Genomic DNA, 19,959 nt, shown 5'->3' with positions numbered 1-19,959 from the left:
GCTGTGTTCAGTGTCATGTCGTCTGTGTTATCTCCCCTACTCCTTGTCACGGTTTCCCAGTCAAGTCCTAGTAAGTCATAGTTTATGTTGTTTAGTTACAGTATAAAATCACAGTAAGAGTCATAGTTTCCCGGTCTATGTTCAGGTTTTCCCTCAGTTTCTTTGTTGTTTTTTTCCGTGACTTTTCAGCCCTAAATAAAGGCTCGCCTTTTATTAAGTCCAGTTTTGTCTCCTTGCCTCTGTCTGCTCTTGGGTCCTCTACTCACTCCACACGGTCTGCCCTGGCAGTCTGTGACAGAGATATTATCAAATGGTTATAAAAAAAAAAATAAAGATCATAAAAATATATCAGTAAAATGCAACACAGCGCTAAAAAACATGACATGGTCATTTTCTTCTTCTCCCCGACTATCCTGCGTTTCTTCCTTTGAATACTTCCTGTTCCTCCTCTTTCTGCTTGGCTAATTTTTTTTGCTCAAGTTGATACACCAAATACCTTCATTGCAATGTCCCCTCACCACTTCAGCTGTACTCCCCAGTCATCTGGTCATTTTTCCTTTCCACCCAGAGCCCGTGTCCTCCCTGAACCATGAGCAACATTCTTCTCTCTTCAGCTTCCAAACCACTTAATTTATGCCTCTGCCTTCACCAGTTTCCTGTTCTTGATTTTTGGAGTCATCCTACGAACTGCCACGAGATACAGAAACATCTTCCCCTGACACCACCTTAGTCTCCTCTCACTGTCAGAATGGGCCTTCTTCTGTAGTCCACCTCTGTGTACTTTATATGTTACACTATGTTTCTCACTATTGTTGAGATATGTGTTCACCACAGCCGTTTCTATCCTTTTCACAAAACCCACTGTTATCGTTCATTTTTCTCCTTAACACCATATCTATCCAACACCTGATTATCATCTCTGTTGCCTTCACCTGCACCTAAACTGTTGCCTGTTACAATCACCACCTCCTGTCCTCACTTCCCTTCCACCTGGTCTCCCCCCCCCCACACACAGGATCTGCCTTTCTTCTCTAAACCACACCAGCCAGCTCTCTTCCTGTCAGTGTTTGTATTTAAAGTCCAGACTCTGCACTCCCACCTTTTCTTCATGCTTGCTGCTTCTGAAGATGCTTCCCACTTTCCTCTTTGTCTGTCTTGCCGTCTGTCAGAACCCTACTGGTCAGCAGCACTGGAAGCGGCTGTTGTTAATGGGGTTTGACCAATCCTATGTGGAAATCTCATTGTTGATTAATCAAACTTAACCGGCCTTCAGCTCCTGCTTCAAGAGATCCATCCAGTTCAGTCAATCGTGGCAGTCACGGCTGCTACTTCAGACATTTGCCCCATCTGTATGCCCACATCCATAGTATCTGCAGGTCAGCTGGTATCCTCTGGAGGTTTTCTGCCTCTTTCACATTCATTCTACCCAGATCTATACAAGCTGTCTGTATTTATTACTTGTCCATATAGAACACATATGAGTGATTTAAAAATTTATATTAAAGGAAAGGTCACTCATTAAAAAGTTTGTTTTTATTGATTATTTGACTGTAGGGTTTCTTTGTGGGCAGTCTTCCAGCTTCACTTGAAGGTGTGGCAGCCAAAAGAGTTCCCAGATGTCTTGAGTGCCTTTTTAATGTTTCCTGGTGGTACCAGGTGATTAAAGTGAGGATTGGATAGCCATATTCCTTTACTGTAGATTGTAGTCGGTAGGCCAAGTGGGATATATTTATTTAATAATTGTAATTATGGTTGTTATGTACACAGCATTGGTGTGATATTAATAAAGGTTATTAGGTAAGAAACGTGTGTGTAGTTTAGTATGTAACCCCAGATAATGTTATGGCTTGAGGGCCAATTAGCAGCAGTCTATAAAGGGCTGCCAGTTAACATCAGAGGCTGCTGCTGGAACCGTGTCCCACCACTGCGCTATGTTGTTTTATTTCATGTTATGTTTTTGGAATTTTAATATAGGTGAATAAACACACCTCATCTCTGCCTCAAGCCTCCTATTTGAACCCAGCCACTACAGGCCATCCTAACAGTGTCCCGTCTGAATATGGGGTATAAAGGACAGGGCTCTGTGCTGGACTAAAAACTTGTTGCAGCCGCTGAACCGTGACAGGCTTCATGTAGTGCAGGTTTGTCTTTGGAGTTTTATATTCTGGCAGCTCAGACTGAGCGGAGTGACTCTGTGCTTACAACCTGAACTTGACACCCTTGATGTTACTAAGTCACTTTTTTATTTGTGTCTTTGAGGGTGTCTTGCATCATTTGCAGTTACTTTAATTATTTTTACTTATTTGAGTCGATTTTTATTTTGACATTTTCTTGGTTAGTTTCAGTTTCTCATTTTGGTTTTATGTCTCATTTAATCATTTTATGTTTTCCAGTCATTTCAAACCTTGCTGTTGGTATTTTGTGTCTTCTGTCTGATTTTTCATAGAAGAAATACGGTGCTACCTGTAACATAAAACTGGGGCTCTGACCTTTGCCCAGTAAGACCTTCAGTAATTCAAGTGTCAGACAGAATTACTCAACTTTATTTTAGTGTCCTTTTAAAGTCCTCTGAGAGTTCACCGGGTGTGGGCAGGACTAAATACATGATAGTAAGATATATTCCTTCATTCTAGATATGTAAAAATTAGTTATGCAATGGAATAGTCAAAACTCTTGATGTGAAGATTGTTCCTTTGCCTTTTAATATGATTGCATTTTAAATTATAAGTGGCACATTTTATTAATTTATTATTTTAGGAAAGTAATAATCAGCAAATCAAGTACATAACCTAAAAGACCTGACCTCTCTTTTTGCTTTCAAAATTCATTTCAAAGTTCAAGCATTATCTTATATCAACAATGCCTATTTAAAAAAATTAAATTACATTTTTTTAAATTACAGTTCTGTTGCAAATCACTTAGAATTACAAGAGTTGTGAAAGACACTCAGTTAATCTGTTCTTAAACAAAGAAAAAAAGAGTTTGGGCTGTAAAACTTTATCAGTCATCAGTTTCCAGGCACCAGTTTGGCTGCTGCTTCCAACTCTCTGAGCTTCAGAGGCAGGGTGACAGTAGCGAAGTGGACCCTATCCTTCCTCAATTTCTGTTTCACGGTCTGAGTCGGGCCCAGCTCCATGTACTCCTGCTTCTGCCTGTTGTACGGAGGCCAGCTGACCAGCCCAGGACCATTGGGAGAGCTGGGGATGTCAGTGCAGAGAAGATCATCAGTATATGTTCCCTGCGCTTTCATTCTGCAGAAATATCATCATTTCATTTGTATACGGCAACTGCACTCATGTGTGCCCTTGTGGGTTGCATCCTTTAAATTTCCTACTCCAACCAGCAAATTTACTGCAGTCACCTGTCAGCCACTCACAGCTGATATTAATTAAACTGATTACTTATTGCAATAATTCCTGTCAAGCATTTGGTTCTGGAAGCTGATGTGCTGGAAGGAGAAAAGCTGAGATAAGATATATTTCTTATATCCCAAAAGAAAAACCTCGATAACGTCATGGTGGTAACAGAGATCAAACCCGGGGCCTCATTAGTGCTGTTATAGACTTGACCTGTGACCTATTTCCCCTGACAAACGTGCAACCATTAGGTGTTGTATTTGGATCAGATGCCAACCTGAACCTGACTCATAAACCCAGACAGGTTGTTAGTAACAGCAAGCAGATCTGCTGAGGCCAGTCAAGAGTTATCTTTTCTGTTTCTACTATACCGTACATCATCAGCCCTGTATCAGTTGCTACCAGTTGATAGTCAGCATGTCATGAAGGAAGTCAACAGTACAGGGTCGGTAGTTTTGCGGTTTGCAGCCGTTTTTACTCACCCATCTCGGACAAAATTAGCCCAGTATGACATCATCGTCCTGCAAAATCTCTCATCCTCTTTGGTGATGTTGCCTGAAGATGGGACAGTGGAAGGTCAGTCACAAAGCTGCCCTCTGACTTTCAGTCTCCTAAGGTTAAAGCTGATGTATTCTGCCCATTTTCAGCTCAAAAGTTTTATTCTTGGACTCTGATAATCTGGATCTTCTGTCTGAAACAAGCTGGTCTAACTCTTCCCCCTATGACTGACATAAACAGAGTTGAAACCGCATGTGGGTGGAGCTTCTGTGCTCCCAGCCAGAGCTATGTGCCCGACATGACCATATTAACTCATTCACTGCCATTGACGTCTATAGCCGTCATATTAAGGACATCCATTCTCTGTGACATCATATAGACGCAAGAATAGAAAAAACTATCTGAAAAGGAGCTGTCTTACACCTTTTGGCTCATAGTGATTACTGTACATGTGCTGACCTCAGTATTTAGAACTTTGGGAATTTTATTTGATTTAAGTCATGCACATCTGACAGAAAAGAAGGGAAAGCAGAATAGGTCCCTTTTAAACAACATTTTGTAGCCATTTGTTAGCCACAACTTTCCCCCATCAGTGATACAATAAAAATGTATTATAGGGAATATACTACACACACTTACCTAAGATTTTTATATTTCCATTCCAGAAACATCCACCAAACATCAAGCCGACATCATCTGCGTGATCTGCTTTCACAAAGCTGGGCCTGTTATGTTTGTATATCTCAGCCTGGTATGCAAACTCATACATGTAAACTGGAACGCCCACGTCTGAACAGCCAAGGAGACAAAAGATGAGAGGAGCATGGTTATGCTGGGCTTAAACAGAACAAAGTGAACTTTTCCCCTCACTATGTTAGTCACTGTTCACTACTGGCACAAAGCTTTGAGGAGCTTCTTTCCTTGCATCAGTTATAGTTGGATTAAAGGAGCAAAAACTAAGCTGATGAGTAGGTACACTGATAACCGCAGAAATAAAGAGAAGCTAGCTGCATTGTGAATTGATTTTAACAAGATAAAAGTGTTTATTTTAACCAACCAGCCACTGAAAAACCATGGATGGTCTCTAAGCTCCTGTGCTTGTGTCATCTCTTTTCTATTCCCCGAGTCTGTTTCAGCAGAGAGACTGTTAGTTCCTGCTGTCGCCAAGTGCTGCTCACTGGAGATCATCTGATTCCTGGGAGTCTCTATTTAATATTGTAGAATCGTCACCTTTTTTATATTCATCCATATTCAGCCATAGCTGCTGTGATGCAGATGCTGTACCGGTCTGTCGTGGTGAAGAAAGAGCTGAGTGCAAAAGCAAAGCCGTCAATCTACATCCCTAGCCTCAGGTTGTGGATTCAAGTGGTGGCAATTAGCTTTCTATAAAGCGTGGCTGGCCTCTCCCTTGGAGATAGGATAAGGCGTTCTGTCGAGAGCGGCTCTGACTAGCCGGAAGGGTCTAGTTGGTTCGGGCATCTGACAAGGATGCCTCCCAGGTGACTCCTGGGTGAGGTGTTCTGGGCATGTTCCACCAGGAAGAACCCCGAGACAGACCAAGGACATGCTGAATAGATTACACCCCTCATCTGGCCTGGAAATGCCTTGGCGTTCCCTTGATAAACCGGAGGAGGTGGCTGGGGATAGGGATGCAACCTGGCCTCGGATGAGTGGAAGCAAATGGATGTATGGAAGCAAGGCCAGGATAGCAGTTTGGGTTTTTTTGGTTTTGTTTGGATTTCTGCTCAGGATTTGCTGAGTCCCATTTCACATAATGTCTCTGATAGAGAGGCCCGAGACTGACTGAATGAAAGTGTTTCATTTCTGGCACTTATATGTGTGGTTATTATATGTGTGGTTTTGGGAGTCCTTGGAAGTCCACCTGCTATAATATTTAAATATAAAGGCATGCTGGATCAGTTAGCCCGTTCTCTAACCTGAGTGGTACCCGGCCACTCGGACAACAGGCAGTGTCATCAGCAGGTCTCCTATGATTTCAGTGAATCCGTCTCTGATCTCCTCTGGAGTTTTAGCATCTTGCAGGTATTCATCTACAATGAGGTTGTTAACAAAGGAGGCCTGGAACAGAGAAACAGGTTTTGAAACTATTAGATCAGGTGAGTTTTATTATAGCGCCTAGTCCTAATTTTAACCTGAGCTCAAAAAAACTTCACCTCAACTTCAATCATATCATTGAATCAATGATATAAAGAAAAGCTGCCTAGCTGTCGCTGTGCTCACCCCTGGAGGATTAAACATGTTCACCACTGCCAGCACGGCCTCTCTGTTCATGCCATTCTCCCACCCAGGAACGGCGAAGCTCTGCAATCCACAAAAACAAAATTTCGATCAAGACTTTAAACAGGAAACACATTAGGAGAGTGGAATCAGCCAAAGAGACTGTGGTGTAGAGGTATCTGTGCGACCTGAGGTAAGATCCAGCCAAATTCATGGTTTGTGATTCCCATCAGTACCGGAACCTTCAGCACTTCGTGTTTCTGAAGAAGAGCCTCTGCCAAGTCAGTCAGAAATTCGCCGTCCACCACGGCCCCGAGGAAAATTTTCATCTGCACAGAAGTGACTGTTGATGACTTCCAACAGAGGTCAAATGGATACAGGAAGCTGGAGTTTGCCAGCTGAGAGTGTTTAAATGCTTCCATCTAGTGGCCTTAATTAAGTATTATTCTTGCACGTGATATTAATCTCTAATCCAGCAGGTTTTCACACAATTGGCTTGAACAACATCATCATTGTCTGTTTTTCACTCAGTGAATTCAAAGTACGTCTGCTTGCACGTGTTAACACAATCATTTACCTGCTTTGTTGCGGCTACTAATTCATCTTGACTCTTCCCCTTCATACAACGGATCAGTTCCTCTGTGCTGCTGTGGTTACATCCAATATGACTCGCAACAATCTGGGTATGTGGGGGACATGAATGACAATCACAAACAACACAATCTCTTGCTGCCCCAACTACACTAACTTCACCCAACTTTAGTGAAGTTAGTGTAGCTTTAACCCTTTCACGCATAGTGGACAGCTATTCAAAGGCTGTTTCTTGTATTTGTGTCAGTGTTGATGGTATACTTGCACATAAAACACTACATTGGACACTGATGTGTGACTCCATACCCTGCCACCCACTGGTCAGCCAGTGTTGTCCACCTAATGTAAAAAACTCTTTGAAAAGTACATGTTTGAAAAAAGGAGTTCAAAAATCTTTTTTTCATGAGTAAAGATGAATAAAAATACTTGTGATTGTCATAATTCATCCATGAAAGGGTTAAACTGAGCAATTTCACTGTTACCATCTCGGGATTTCTTTTTTAATTGAACATGGACAATGCATCTATATGCATGTCTGTTCAGATAGTGGTGAAGACTTGATTAGCACTGAAGTATTAACTGTTCATTCTTGGCCAGATTTAGATGCTAGTTCAAAGGAGCTACAAAGCAGATATGTTGATCTGCTGATGGAGCAGTCACTGTGAGCCACTTCAAATTCCTCGCATTCAAATTTCAGCACCTGCGCTTGAGACAATGGATGATTTGTAGTGTAGGTTCCAAGTGTTGCTACTCCACTTTGAAAGATTGCCCTCTGAAACAGTCCTTTTGCTTGTGGAGAAAGAGTCTGTTCAAAAAGAGACATACAGTAATGCATGTAAAATTCACTTATGAAATACTCAAACACTTGAATTACTCAGTATTAACTTTGAGGTGCTCATATTTGAGCTTAAACGAATGTTTAGCAGGTTGATTTGACATGCTGATTTCTTCCTTACCAGTATGGATGCACTGATTCCTCCAGCAGATTCTCCAGCCACTGTGACCGTCTGCGGATCGCCACCAAAGGCTTCAATATTTTCCTGCACCCATCTCAGGGCTGCCAGCTGATCCAAGAAACCCCAGTTGCCCTGGGCGTGTTCATCTCCAGTGCTTCGGAAGAAGAAGAGTTGACACAATTTCTTTGGATTGCTTTAACTTCATAATATCCACCACATGACTGATGAACCAGCTGGAGTTATTATTGGCAGTCGATTGTGAGTTAGCTCAACCTTTTGTTAGAAATAATTTAATTAATGTGATCAGGTGGATGTTGAAAGGTTAAGGAAAACAACTCCTTACCTCAGGAAACCCAGAATGCCGAGTCGATACTGAATAATAACCATCACTATGTTTTCATAAACAGCTAGTGGAGCCCCATCATACTGTGAAGCTGCACCCATAGCCAGACCTCCTCCATGGATCCACACCATCACCTGAAACACAGCCAAAGAACCTGCATGTCACACCTGACCGATGCCGATTGGAGGAAAAGAAAAAGGTAACGCTGGTAGTTAAAGTAGTAGAAGCACACGGTCAAATGGAAAGCTGCTTATCCATGTCCAGGAAATGGGGTCATCAGTCAAAACAGAGATGCCCAGACTTCCTTCTCGACATCCAATTTGACTTCTTCAGCGTTCTTTTGCTTTCCCGAGCAAGCCAAGAGAGATAATATCACCAGCATTTCTGGACCCACACCAGGGTATCCTCCAAGTTCACAATCCCCGAAGCCTAAATCCTTCTAATCTAGGAGACATAACCAAATCTGATTACTGAACCGCCACAAATGACTCTGCTCTCATCTCAGCCCTTTCTGTTTTGCTTAAGGGCTGAGATGGATCCACAGGTACTTGGGAACCCTTCAGGTCTCCTTCACTCTGGCCATCAACTTATTTTTTTAAGCCAGAGTGGGCACTCCACCCTCTTTCAGATAAAAATCACGACTCAGAGTTTAATCTCCACTTCACACTGGCAATCATCACTCACTGAAGCCAGCAGTGCTGCATCATCAAAGCAGAGATGAGATCCTGAAACCACCGGTTGTGACACCCTCTGTCCCTCGGCTGTAACCAGACATTCTACCCATAAAAGTTTGAAACAGACTCAGTGGCAAAGGACACCCCTGCTGGAGTCCAACACCCACTAGGAACATTATGCCTGGAAATGCAAACCAAGCTCTCACTTTAATTGTACAGTTGGCCCATAGCAATGGCCCTGAGGGGACCCTCACTAAGATGTGTCCATAAAGATCAGTATGTGACTGCTTAACCTTTACTGTTGCAAGAACATATACGGCATATTTGGAGATAGCAGGACTCTGAGCGAGATACCTCCTTAGTCTGGATTTAGATGCCTGAAAACAATGCACAACATTCTGCTATGCTTCCTCTGCTGAGCATGTTTTACTAAAATAATGTGTAGCCATGGGAGAAAGGCTTTGTTAGAAGTGTTAGCCACTCAGGAGCAACATGAACCCCACATATTAAGAAGGCGTCGCTTGGACGATGCAACAGGAGGTCTGGGGTGAGCTTTGTGTTGCTGTCTGTGAGGCTTCAGTTAAGGTGGTAAATATTTGTTGACCTGGAGGGAGTAGGGTTGTAATGGAAAAGAGCCCAGGACACCAAACTCATCCAGTGCAGAAAATGGCATCAGTGCTGTATTATACTATATAAAATATTAGACTATGATACTCTGTATCCCTGCACCCTGCCACTTTTACTCACTGGAAGCTTGTTCCCCTTAGTTGCTTCAGCTGGAGTGTAGACATTCAGATACAGACAGTCCTCTGAAATTGCTGGTGGGATGAATTCGAGTGACATGGTTTTTGAAACATTCACAACTAGTTCAGGATCCTGGATACACCTGAAAAGGAGACAGATGAGGGAGAGTGTGTGATTCAGAATGAGAGTGCTGTTAAAATGTTCTGCTCTTTGGTGACTTACATAGATGGCTCTTGTGTGCCGTCTCTCACACCTTCCCAGGGTTCCTCAGGCCGCGGAGCAGAGAAGCGGAGGTCTCCCACGGGCGGCTGTGCGAAGGGTATCCCCAGGTAGCACTTTGCCCTCCTCTCCGTGCCTTTCACACTAACATATTCTCCTCTGATTTGACCATTTTTCGCCGAGACCACGAGGTCACTTCTCCCTGCTGAAGAAAGAAGTGTGCCGTTAATGGGCTGTGTATCATTATTCATTCAGTTTAATGCAGTTTTATTTATACATCGCCAAAACACAAGAGCATAATTAATTATTAAGTAAAAAAAAAAAAAAAAAAATTGCTCCGTATAAACTGAATGTATGTCAAACAAGTACACTTTATTTTATTAAAATTAACATTTTACATTGCACTTACATGACACACTGACATGGAAAACTGAAATTACTTAAAGTCAACATTTTGGATAGTGTGTAAAATACAAACAAAAGCAGAATGCAATGATATACGAATCTCAAACTCATATTTAGTTCACAACAGAAAATAGTCAAATATGTCAAATGATTAAAACGAGGGCAGCAACGCTTTGTAAGTTTGACTAAAAAGTGTGATGTAGTCCTGTGTGGACGGCAGAGGTCAGACCCAAACGCAGGAAACAAAACGAGTGAACTAAAGAAGACGGCGTTATTACCTGTAACACGATACTCTTAAACTCAATGACACAAGCATACAAAAACTCAGGCCAGGAGAAAACTAAGCCTTAACTAAGAGTAAAAGAGGGAAACACGGAGCATTCGGGGACAACACTACAAGGGACAAAGTGAAACTGAGAACTTAAATACACACACACACACACAGGATAACGAGAGGCTGAACCACGAGTGGGAGCACAAAAGGACTGGGCAAGAAACAGACATGGAGACGAACACAGAGAAATGAACAAAGGAACATGAAGGGAGAACACAGGAACAGGACTACAAAAGTGTCACGGTGCCATGGAGACAGCACAGGTAGGGGAGGGGACAGAAGGAAGAACAAAACACAGGTGAGACTGGACTAAACAGGCACAACAAGAACCACAGAATTAGAAATGTAAAGAATGAAAACTCAGACGCATTAGGAACTAAAGACAGAGAACCAATACATAGCTGGAATATGAAAATCTCCAACACCAAACAAAACAGCACAACTCCAAAAGAGGGTCAAAGACCCAGGATCGTGACTAAAAGAAACAACCATAAGAATATTTCACAACTAACCAGGGTAACTGGTTACAGGTCAGTGACGTGAGTGGGTAAAAAAAGGATCTTAGAGAGGCAGAAGACTGCACGGTACATAACATCATTATGAGATTCAGAGAATGTGGTGAAATCTCTGTGCCCAAGGGTCCAGGCTCAGTGTCTTCATTGGATGGACCGTGCCTTGGGCAGCATTGCGTTAAATCAGGGATAATTCTGTGATGGAAATCAGTGCCTGATCTCAGGTACACTACCAGACATCTCGGTCAGTGAACGCTATTCTCTGTCCACAGATGCAGATTAAAGCTCCATCATTGCAGAGAAGAAGCATGTGAACATGATCCACAAACACTGCCGTCTTCTCTGGGCCAAAGCTCATTTAAAATGGACTGAGACAAAGTGAAGACTGTTGAATATTTGAAGTTCTCAGTGTCCCTGGAATTGACAGCTTGCACTGTAAAGGCACCATCAGTGCTGAATGGTTTACAGCGGGTTTAGAGCGACGTGCCATGCAGAAGGTCTTACAAGATAATCCTAAACCACTTTTTCAGCCCCATGGCTTCAGAGTAGTAGCATCCAAATGCTGAACTGGCCTGCCTGCAGTGCTGACCTTTCACCACCTGAAAACATTATGACTCAGGACTATCGAGCAGCTAGAATCTTCTATGAGACGACAAGGGGACAAAATTCCAGCGGCTCTCAGTTCCCAGACATTTACAGTCTGTTGAAAAAAAGAGGGGACGTTACGACCTTCATGTTTAAAACTGCACATTTTCTCAGTTCAAACTGTTTACATGTTGGTGTTCTGCTGTGAATAAAATTTGGGTTTATGAGATTTTCAAAATAGCTGCATTCTGTTTTTAATTCACATTTCACAGCCCAATGTTTTGGAATTAGGGTTTATATTAATAAAAAAAACCAACAAAAAAAACACTAGTGATAAATCATAATCAGTATGCTTTGTGCAAAGAGGGTTTGACCTCTGGCACTTCCACATGCCACCCTGTCCCAGGCCTCCTGACTGTGGAGCAGCAGCTCACAGATGCCAAATGTGTGAAGCTGTTCTTTGTGTCCAATCATTGCTTCTGTGTAGCTTAATTGTCTCAATCCAAGTGTTTTGTATCAGCTTTAAGTTACATAATCTGTGTAGCTTTAAAATGTTTAGCCTACCTTGAAGAAACTCATCAGGTGGATTTCCCCAGCCCAGTGGCAGATTGATTCTTTGTAACAAATAGGTAGGTTTAGCTAGTTAACGGAATGCTTTCCATTAGTGGGCCTTTACTGTGTATTTTTACTGTCTGATTGCCACTTACTGCCATCTGCTGTCTGAATATTTCCTGTAACACTGAACTGTGTGAAGCATGCATGTAGTGAAGCACGATGATTTAACATGGTTTTGGTTTTACTAGTCCAGTGCCTTTTCATGGAAACTGGACCCCACATTATTTCTTCGGGTGGTAGTTAACGTTTGGGATAACTGGTTTGGGAATGCATTAAGAAATGTGCACAGAAAAATAGCCCCACAAGCATGCCTGTGTGTGTGTGTGTGGTTTTCTTCCTGCACAGAGATTGAAACAGACACCATTCACTGTCATGGAAACACTGAACTACTTTCAGCCAGAATAGCTTAACTAATCCAAAAGAAAAACCTCAGACCTGGCACTGAAATCCTCCCCAACACACCTGCCAACTTTCAAGAGGGTGGGCAAAATGATGAAGGCGTACATGGAGCAAACATCAAAAACAAACTTGTTTCCTTTGGTCAAATATCAGCATGATTATACTTTATCTGACACAATCCTTCTTTTCTGCTCTGCTAACATACTATAACATTCTGTGGTGAACCCATGAATCAGCCATCTGTCTGCAGACATTACCATGTGCCTCCCAGAAAAGAGCTCAAATGAAGCGTTGTCTCACCTGGTGTTGCCTGTGCTACCACAATCAGCACAGGTAGAACATAAACAATAAACAGCGCTGTTCTCATCCTGGCCAGGCTCAAAGAAAAGACGGACTGAATTACAGTAGTCTCAGAGAAATAGCCTTCGACTCCCCCCTCCCCTATCCTGCCCTCCTCTAGCACCTCCCATACACTCACAAACACACAAGCATTCAAAACATAAAGCGAGTACACAGACTTTTAACCTCTTTCACACACACTCAGTATGCGATAGCCTCAGTGTTACGACCCGGCTCAAAAGCCGCAACATTAAAAAAAAAAAAAAAAAAAAGATGAACACCAGAGTGTTAGTGAGAAGAGGATTTTTCTTAAACTGGAATACCAGGTCGGCTAAAATTGCTAGAGCCACCAAGGCAAAGACAAGTGAACTCCCTGGAAGCTTGCCTCAGGTATGCTTTTATCCACACCTGACTAGGTGTGGCCAATTAGCATCAGCTGAAAACATTGAGGAGATTAGGGGCTGCAGAGGGACGTAACACTCAGCATAAATATTGGAGTCGTCTATTGATTTAAACTCCACGCACGACTCTGACCGCAGAGTCAAAAATGAGGAAATGCTGCTCTTTGACCCCCCTCAGATCTCACTGGTATACTCCTAACAGTAGGGTAAATGCAAACTGTTCTCTGTTTCTAGGAAAACAGACTGCTGTCAGACTGAGAGGAGGTACATGAGGTGAAATGCAACAAACAAACCCAAATAACTGTGAAATGAATTGTGCACATTCTGTCGCGGCCCTTCTGTGAATGATCGCAGTGAACGCACTAAAAAGGTGAAAGAAATCCTTGGAGCAAAGCTGCTGTGGGTTCTTGCATCACTTGTGTTCCTCGTGTGCTTGTAAAAGTCACTTAAAGGTGATCCATAATATTTTGACAGCTGAGGGCTTTCTGTCACATTATGTGCTTCACTGAGCAAACAAGTGTTGGAGTCAGTGTGTGTACAGACCTTTCTGTATAAAGACCATGTGGAGTCCCCATCAAACCCAACGTAAAACCAATGAGACTAAGAGAAAATACAGTAAAGTGGCGTCGCTGGTGTCAAATACTGTGTTTGTAAAGAATTGCTTGAGTTCTGATGTTGGTAATTCTCATTTATGTACAGTTTAAATGTATTTTAAGCATTATTTAGGTAGGATTTCTTGACACCAACTATATTTACCAGTGTGAGGAAGGTTTAGTCTGCTATAATGACTAAAATAGAAGAGTTGAAATCAAAGACAAATGCTCCTATGGTCTTGTTCTGAGAGTATATTAAAGTATTTAGTAAACTACATCCAAAAGACATCAAATTCAGCACTCTGCATGCTCGTTTACCAAGAACTAGATCTACCATGTTTGGAGAGGTTTGGATAAATGGTTTTGAGGATAGGAAAAGAACGGTCAGACAGGAAGATGTAAGAAGATAAATGATCTAAATATACCAAATTCAGTCTACTGGAGTACAAAGTACAATAATTGCCTCTCAGTTTAAAATATTTGAGTACTTTAAGCATTATGGTTGGGTTTGAGTCTTTCCCAGAAGACATTTGGCAAGAGACAGGAAGTCACTCTGGGCTGACTTGCAATCCAGAACTAAGAGACCTAGAGCCAATGTAGAATCACTAGTACCTCTAACATTCATGTCTTTGAACTGTGGGAGGAGTCAGAGCACGTGCAGACACAGAAACTCCACACCGAAAGGTCCCCAACTGGCCACCGAGTTCCAACGCAGAACCTTCGTGCTGTGAGGCTCCCCATGCTTCAACTGAATACTTTGGTAAATCTCCGATCTGTTGAAGTTTATATAGTACATTTAGAATTGGCATGTTGACATCCCAGCGGTGTTGGTGGATATTACTGTGCTCAGTTCATTTGACAACTTTCAAAAGATCCCAAACTCCTCTACATGCCACATGGCATTCGGCTCTTGTTGAGTCCCCATGTTTAACAGCTCAGGATTTAAGATTTTTTTCTCTCATGTTAAGAAAGAAAAACAAAGAGACAAATAAATGCCACACTGACAGGATTGCATGGATGTGGATCTAAAGTCCCTAAACCATATATGTGTCCTGGGACGCTACCTAGCCAACCACTGGTCTTATAAAGCCCTGGTTTTTGATAAAGCATTAGAAATTTTTTGTCCAAGAGATAATATGATAATATGATTACTGCACATTCTTCAGCCAATCAGTTTGTCAACCACTCTACCACATTTCAAACGTGTACACTGTGGTTGCACAGCTTGAACCTAAGACTTTCCATCCCTCATGGAAACACAGGTTGTAGACTTAGTTCACTCATCACTCTGATTTTTTTTTCTGATTAGGTAATCCTCCCCCATCTGCATCCTCTTGATCACCTATAAGGACAAATTCTTCCCTGAAACACCTGAAACCATTTTGTAATGTGGCTGATTGTATATGTGACCATAATAGGAAGCAGATTGCTCATAGATTCCGATTAAAAATCTTATTCAGTGTGTTCTCTTTTGTATAATATAACTTCACACACACAGTCTTCAATAGGAGGCGGGACAGGTGGAGGTCCTGGTTTGTGTCTCCAATTAACTCACTGGTCTGTTTAGTTTTTATGTGTTTTTTATGTGTTTGTTTTCACGTCACTATTTTTGGTTAGGGTGAAACTCCTTCCTTTAGAACAATAAAATCCAGCATGGATACCTATCTCGCTGATGACATAGCCCATTTGGTTGCACAGCTCCACCCAAGGACACCTGGTACTTTAACTTTGTTTCACTCCCTGGGAATGAGAATAAGCCAGTTTTATCCTCTGTTCCTGCTTCCAAATTACCGGACCTGCTGCCTAAATACCTCAGATGTTTACAGTATGGTGCAAAAAAGCAGAACATGCTTTGAGCAATAAAAGAAATGGAGTATGTGAACATGACAAAAATAAAGATAACAAGAGACTGGCAGATGTTACAAACAGAATTCAGAAGTTACAAGGTTCGTCTGACTAAACAGTGAGCAGCGTGTCAGTGCAGTCTTCCACCCCAAAGGTCAAGTTAGGCAACAGTGTGTTTACCTTTTTACAATCAGCAGAAAAACATTGTTTCAAGAGGCCAAGCAAACATGCCAAGTTCTGATAACTTGTTCTGGGAGCATGAAGGGCTTGTAGAAATTCAACCTCAACCTGCTTTCCTGCAACAAGCTGCAAAATAATGACAAGACAAGGAAATATTGCACAGTTGATGGCAGTAAGTATGACACAAGTCCTGGAAATGCATAACCCCTGCTGTCTGTAATTAATGCTTCCAGGTATGTGTGCATCTGCTGCAGCAGCACTCTAGGTCAGTTTAAGTCAGCCTCCTCAGAAGATGCCGAGCTCACAGAAACTGAGCTTACACTCTGAGTGTGACAATGACTATGACACTGCAGCTGGTTACAGACACTGAGCCACGCATTAACACTACCCTAAACCCTGCTTGTGATCAAATCGAGGCAACAAACTGTATCACACACAGGTTTAGGGTTATGGTAGAACTGACCCATTCTTCATTCCTATAGAAGCAGTAAGGCTGAACTTTGTTTTTCAAAGGTCTCCTGAGAAAACCTTTTTTTCACATGGCCGTGTGGTTACAGCCCTTTATCTGCCTGTGTGCAAATGCATCACTGGCCACAGTGAAGTGCCACCTACTTAGCTGACATAGGCTACTTTACACTAGTGAAATAACAAACAATAACACATTTATCAGACAACTGCAACAAGCTGGCTGCTAGCGGTTATTTTTAGCCACGTGTGAAAGTAACAACAAAACCTTTGAGTGAGTGCAAAACCTGACTCCTGCAAAACAGTTGGACAGATGTTCTCACTGGAGACAAAAACAGAAATGCATCCGAATGCCTTGTGTCAACTCACATACTGTACTGAGAGACGTCCATTTGTTCTCACACCACAACATCCACATGTTATTGTCAGGTGTGCTAACAGGCTACATTTGGAAGGTCACTGGGGAAACAGAATAAAAGACTGAATAGAAGCTAAGAGACCAATCTCTAATGTGGGGCGCATAAATAAATTAGACTTTATCTAAGGGGGACCATAACCTAAAAAGTGATAAGAGCCAAAAACTAGCCACCACTTTGCTGTGTTGCTGCTTTAAAACTGATTGCAAAATCAAACTACTGCAGTTTATAAATAGGGAAAAAATCGACGACAGAAAAAATAAACACCCAAAATGTGTAAATGCTGCCAGCTGACCTCGGTTGAAATAAAGAGTTAACGTCTTGGTCCAAATAAACAGTCTGGAATTTGGATTAATGGCTGAAATTACCCATAATCCACACAAATCTCCAAAGTATCAGTGCTGGACAGCAATTTGACAAACTCATAGTTTAAACTGTGAAACAATTCACTGATATAAAGCTGTTGTTAACCAATTCAACACCATCAAATTAAAGAAACCTGAGAAACTCTGTGAAAAGATGGCCTGAATATATGTAAGCCTCTTTAGCATGTTTCCCACAGTACCAGAAGGACTGTGGCAGCTGTGGCAGCAAGACATAAAGTAGCGTATAGTAGTAGTATAAAAAGAAACCTCAAGATTCAAGTGTCTGAATCTCGAGTCTAACCAAAAACCACAACAGTGACGCAAATAATGGACTGTGCACTAAACCTGGCCCTCCAACAGCAAGATGTTAAATGTAGCCCTTTGCATCTAAATGTTTGAACATTTAGATGCACCCCACTTGATGAACACACAGGAAACCAGCACTGTGGTGATATGATGTCATCCTCTAAAACCAATAACAAAACTTAGCAGATGCAACAAAAACTAAGTGTATCTGAGAAAGTGACTTTTGGTTGGTTCCACAAATGAGTTTTGAAATAGTAAAAAAATCAAAGAATAGTGTGTCTGTGGCTTTTGAGAGTCAGAGGTGTGAAGTCATTGCTGATAGTTCTTAGATGAATAAAAGTTTTAATCCGTAGTTTTTCATTTTAGATGTGAAGATAGACGTAGCCAATGTAATGCACCTGACATATTTCTGAATTTACCTCATGCCATGTTTTGATTTTGGCAACATAATTTTCATATCTAGACAAGAACGTGGAGTGTTGTCTGTGAAGGTTCTCAGTCATCCAGATCATCGTAGTCTAAAAAGCTTGGAAAGAAAAGCGTCTGGACTTAATTAAGTTTCTTGAAGATGTTTCACCTCTAATCTGTGAAGCTTCTTCAGTTCTAAGTGCAATTGGTGGCAAGTCCCAAGCTTGGTATTCCAGGTATTACGGACACAAATATGCGCTAAGATAGCTCGAAGAAACAGTCCTATAAATGCTAGAATTTTTATCACCAAACCTGAAACTATTGATGGGCAATATCATCCAGAAAGCCAATTATTTGTCAGATAAATCAATTAAAAATAAACCAAAAATAAACCTACAGCACAAACACGGTGACGAGATCCAGTTCTGTGAGTCCAATTAGTGGATATAAGGCCTAACAGATGGCCAGCAGCCAGTATCCAAAACATTTTACACTATTTTTATGAAGGTGAAACTATCTATACAACTAGAGGCTATTTTTTTTTTTATTTTATTTCAGGCTGTAAATGTGTTTTAAAGCATATTCTCTTGGGCTTTTAACTTGGAAGTTTATGAGGATGGAGTCACTTTTGAATTAAGGGGACATTGAGGCATGCAGGGCAGAGGAGACATGGAGACACTGAGCAGAGAAATGAGCCTTGGGCTGATGCAGCTATGCTCACAGTCATCTTAATTGGCATCAATGAAAAATGTTGCTTGGCCTCCTCTCTCCTCAAATCCTCTCCTTTCTCCTCTGCTCCTTCTCTGTTGGGGGGAGGGGACTTGGACGCTAACAGAAGAGCCAAGTAAAGGAATCGAGGACTGATAAAGGAAAGGAGAGGGGCGAGCTGCTCTCCTGCGAGGAATCAGTGGTTATTCGAAAAGTGCCCACTAGATGGCGCCAGTGAATTTCGCTGGGAAGAAACTAATCTCGATCCTCTTCCATCTTCTTGTTGAGGGCAGCATGCATTTTTGGAGAAGCACGTGTGTAACCTAGAGGTTGCTGGCTGAAATCCCTGGATAGAATAACACTCTATAACTGAGCCACTGAATGCTCCTATCCAAAGTCAAAGGAGGCTTTCAGTTATGCACTCTTAGGGTTATTATTTTTCAAAAGTGATGAAGCTATACCGACCTAAAACAATCTTTAGACTCTTTTATTTTAAGTTATTAAAATAAGCTAAATATCTAAAAAGACAGGATATTAAAAGGAAAGAAGAGTGCAAACACTCTGCATTTCTCTTCATTTTCCGTCTGCTCTTCAAACTGTAGTGTTAATGTTATTAATATTCATTTTCCATGTGTCATGAAAGCCTCATTATATCACAGCCTAACACTGCTGTTACACTTTGTAGGTATTCTTATAAGGTAAACATTTCAACGTGAGTCATTCATGCAGGAAACCGAAGCAGCCTGTCGTCAGTCCAAAAGGAAATCCTGGCTAATCTCATGTCTGTATCACATTTGAACAAGAAACAAAGTGCACGACAATGAAAGCAATGCCACACAGAAGACTATACACACGCAGGTAACACAAAAGAAAAGAAATTTGAATAATTTACCCACCGCTTATAAACACATTGGTTAAGAAAACGGGTGGAGTGCTTAAGAGTATCCCAGCGGTCGTAAGGTGAGAGGTGGGGTCTGCTGCAGGGCAGTGGCACATTTATCTTTTGAGTAAAGTCAACATTTTATATACGTTTTCTATAATTTGACTTCCTTCATTTGTGGTCAATCAATGAGCAGTCTACAAAATCATTTAAATAAAAATCAAAGCTCATAAAATAGAAAAAAATGTATTACTTTAATCTGTTTCTACTTATTTGGGCAATTTCATTTATTCCGTTTTATTGGAAAAAGTATTAATTTTTAATAATATTAATAAATTAATTAGTATTAATTTCTACGTTTGCTTAAAGCTTTTACATTTTTCCATAATTTTTCATATGGAAAACAGCAGATGCTTGTTTGTTTTGCTGCTATTTGTCCCCTATTTACGAAAATTAACTCTCTGCATCACACTATGTTTGAATGTTTATGCAGTCTACTAACATTACTAACATTAGACACCAAGATCTGACAGTCACCACTGTTTGGCTCCCATGATAGATTACAGATGTTGATGCAAAAACTA

The 19,959-nt window shown here is 41.4% G+C and overlaps 1 protein-coding gene across 1 annotated transcript; it reads right to left on the bottom strand.

Annotated features, from left to right (window-relative positions):
- Positions 1-2,731: 2,731 nt before the first annotated feature.
- Positions 2,732-12,905, bottom strand: ces3 (carboxylesterase 3). The gene is made up of 13 exons (XM_040008221.1): positions 12,770-12,905; positions 9,623-9,824; positions 9,404-9,542; positions 7,983-8,116; positions 7,640-7,793; positions 7,384-7,488; positions 6,670-6,771; positions 6,281-6,421; positions 6,096-6,176; positions 5,792-5,933; positions 4,494-4,643; positions 3,839-3,911; positions 2,732-3,197 (listed from the first exon to the last, which is right to left on the bottom strand). The coding sequence occupies exons 1-13, from the start codon at positions 12,834-12,836 to the stop codon at positions 3,008-3,010; spliced, it is 1,680 nt and encodes a 559-aa protein (XP_039864155.1). The 5' UTR covers positions 12,837-12,905; the 3' UTR covers positions 2,732-3,007.
- Between the last annotated feature and the right edge of the window lie 7,054 nt (positions 12,906-19,959).

This window comes from Simochromis diagramma, unplaced genomic scaffold, assembly GCF_900408965.1.
Source record: "Simochromis diagramma unplaced genomic scaffold, fSimDia1.1 OVJJ01000545.1, whole genome shotgun sequence".
NCBI classification, from domain to species: Eukaryota; Metazoa; Chordata; class Actinopteri; order Cichliformes; family Cichlidae; genus Simochromis; species Simochromis diagramma.
This window is presented reverse-complemented; position numbering and strand designations above follow the sequence as displayed.

Coding starts and splice junctions, on each gene's coding strand:
- ces3 (XM_040008221.1), bottom strand. CDS start 12,836: ATGAGAACAGCGCTGTTTATTGTTTATGTTCTACCTGTGCTGATTGTG. Junction 7,794..7,982: donor GGCATTCTGGGTTTCCTGAG/GTAAGGAGTTGT, acceptor CTTCTTCCGAAG/CACTGGAGATGAACACGCCC. Junction 6,772..7,383: donor ATCCATTGTCTCAAGCGCAG/GTGCTGAAATTT, acceptor CCACATACCCAG/ATTGTTGCGAGTCATATTGG.